The sequence below is a fragment of the Mizuhopecten yessoensis genome, unplaced genomic scaffold (assembly GCF_002113885.1).
Source record: "Mizuhopecten yessoensis strain PY_sf001 unplaced genomic scaffold, ASM211388v2 scaffold10429, whole genome shotgun sequence".
In the NCBI taxonomy this organism is placed as follows: Eukaryota; Metazoa; Mollusca; class Bivalvia; order Pectinida; family Pectinidae; genus Mizuhopecten; species Mizuhopecten yessoensis.
In genome coordinates this window covers 129,481-132,110 of record NW_018408542.1, presented here as the reverse complement: position 1 = coordinate 132,110, position 2,630 = coordinate 129,481, and the positions used below count along the sequence as shown (strand labels likewise).

Sequence of the window (2,630 nt, the reverse complement as noted above, 5' to 3'; positions counted from 1 at the left end):
TACCAGCACTAACTACACAATTCATAAATAGTACCCCCTGCTGGTTCGGAGACATGTACAGTTATTGACTTGTTTCAAAGCGAAATCGTACGAGGTGACCACAGTGAGACCACTCTAGAACACGGGGTTCTCCCCTCCCCTCCTCTCGGAGTTCTCCCCTCCCCTCGGGGTTCTCCCCTCCCCTCCGGATTGGTTTGGTTGTTTGGGATAATGTCTCCTCGCACCAGCCAAGTCATATGAAGACGTGTACCAATGGAGGCAGTGCCGTAAAGAAACAGTGAGGAGGTGAGGGATAAAGATATAGGTCCCAAGTGTTGCAATGGGGACAGCAGGTCAACAGAACAATGGGGAATGCAGGGCAACAGAACAATGAGGACAACAGGAAAACAGAACAATGGGGACTGCAGGGCAACAGAATAATGTGGACAGCAGGACAACAGAACAATGGGGACAGCAGGGCAACAGAACAATAAGGACTCCAGGGCAACAGAACAACGGGGACAACAGGGCAACAGAACAATGGGAACCGCAGGGCAACAGAACAATGGGGAATGCAGGACAACAGAACAATGTGAACAGCAGGACAACAGAACAATGGGGACAGCAGGGCAACAGAACAATGGGGAATGCAGGACAACAGAACAACGGGGACAAAAGGGCAACAGAACAATGGGGACTGCAGGACAACAGAACAACGGGGACAAAAGGGCAACAGAACAATGGGGAATGCAGTACAACATAACAATGTGAACAGCAGGACAACAGAACAATGTGGTCAGCAGGGCAACAGAACAATGTGGACAGCAGGACAACATAACAATGGTGACTGCAGTGCAACAGAACAATGGGGACAACAGGGCAACAGAACAATGGGGAATGCAGGACAACAGAACAACGGGGACAAAAGGGCAACAGAACAATGGGGAATGCAGGACAACAGAACAATGTGAACAGCAGGACAACAGAACAATGTGGACAGCAGGGCAACAGAACAATGGGGACAGCAGGGCAACAGAACAACGGGGACAACAGGGCAACAGAACAATGGGGAATGCAGGACAACAGAACAATGTGAACAGCAGGACAACAGAACAATGTGGACAGCAGGGCAACAGAACAATGTGGACAGCAGGGCAACAGAACAATGGGGACAGCAGGGCAACAGAACAACGGGGACAACAGGGCAACAGAACAATGGGGAATGCAGGACAACAGAACAATGTGAACAGCAGGACAACAGAACAATGTGGACAGCAGGGCAACAGAACAATGTGGACAGCAGGGCAACAGAACAATGGGGACAGCAGGGCAACAGAACAATGGGGACAGCAGGGCAACAGAACAATGTGGACAGCAGGGCAACAGAACAATGGGGACAGCAGGGCAACAGAACAATGTGGACAGCAGGACAACAGAACAATGGGGACTGCAGTGCAACAGAACAATGGGGACAACAGGGCAACAGAACAATGTGAACGGCAGGACAACAGAACAATGTGGACAGCAGGGCAACAGAACAATGGGTACAGCAGGGCAACAGAACAATGGGGACAGCAGGGCAACAGAACAATGGGGACAGCAGGGCAACAGAACAATGTGGACAGCAGGGCAACAGAACAATGGGGACAGCAGGGCAACAGAACAATGGGGATAGCAGGGCAACAGAACAATGTGGACAGCAGGGCAACAGAACAATGGGTACAGCAGAGCAACAGAACAATGTGGACAGCAGGACAACAGAACAATGGGTACAGCAGGGCAACAGAACAATGGGGACTGCATGGCAACAGAACAATGGGGACAGCAGGGCAACAGAACAACGGGGACAGCAGGGCAACAGAACAATGGGGACTGCATGGCAACAGAACAATGAGGACTGCAGGGCAACAGAACAACGGGGACAACAGGGCAACAGAACAATGGGGCAACAGGGCAACAGAACAACAAGGACTGCAGGGCAACATAACAACGTGGACAGCAGGGCAACAGAATAATGGGGGCAACAGAACAATTTAGGATGCTTCAACGTTCCCTTAGTAGAAGATACCGAAGAACAACCAACCCCAACCCATCCGATTCGTTATGTGGCCATATAAGTCGCCTCTAACGACATACATCGAAATACAGCAGGCTTATCCCCTAGCCTGCGGGAAGCATAGTCTACAGGGGATTTATCATACACCTTACATTGATCTGCCGCCCCGTTGTAACACTTGAGACCGATAGCTTTATCCTCTTACGTACTCTTTTCCTTCAGTTGTGTCTCCCAAGGTATCTTCAGTGAGATCGTGCTTTAAAGAGGCCAATGAGTGGTCCTGCTAATACTCCACTGTGGGGAAGTGGACACTTTAATATGATCTCGGTTATGGACTCAAAACTCTAAACAAACAGATGGATATACATCCTGAGTGACAGGATTAGGAGACACCCTACATAGCCAGTTTCACATGAGCAACAGATAGTGTGCATGTATTTACTATACTTGTTCATTATTTTCAGATTGACATTTTCTGAGAATGAATCCAAATTGATATTTTACCGGAAGCCAGAAACAATAAATCCATATATAATTCAGACAGTTATAAAACAACAGGATGAAAACTTAACAAGTTGTGCATGACCGATATCCG

The 2,630-nt window shown here is 48.7% G+C and overlaps 1 protein-coding gene across 1 annotated transcript; it reads left to right on the top strand.

The window, feature by feature from the left end:
* Nucleotides 1–819: 819 nt before the first annotated feature.
* Nucleotides 820–2,016, top strand: LOC110460548 (bifunctional endo-1,4-beta-xylanase XylA-like). The gene has a single exon (XM_021513513.1). The coding sequence runs from the start codon at nucleotides 820–822 to the stop codon at nucleotides 2,014–2,016; it is 1,197 nt and encodes a 398-aa protein (XP_021369188.1).
* The last annotated feature ends 614 nt before the right edge of the window (nucleotides 2,017–2,630 follow it).

Coding starts and splice junctions, on each gene's coding strand:
- LOC110460548 (XM_021513513.1), top strand. CDS start 820: ATGGTGACTGCAGTGCAACAGAACAATGGGGACAACAGGGCAACAGAA.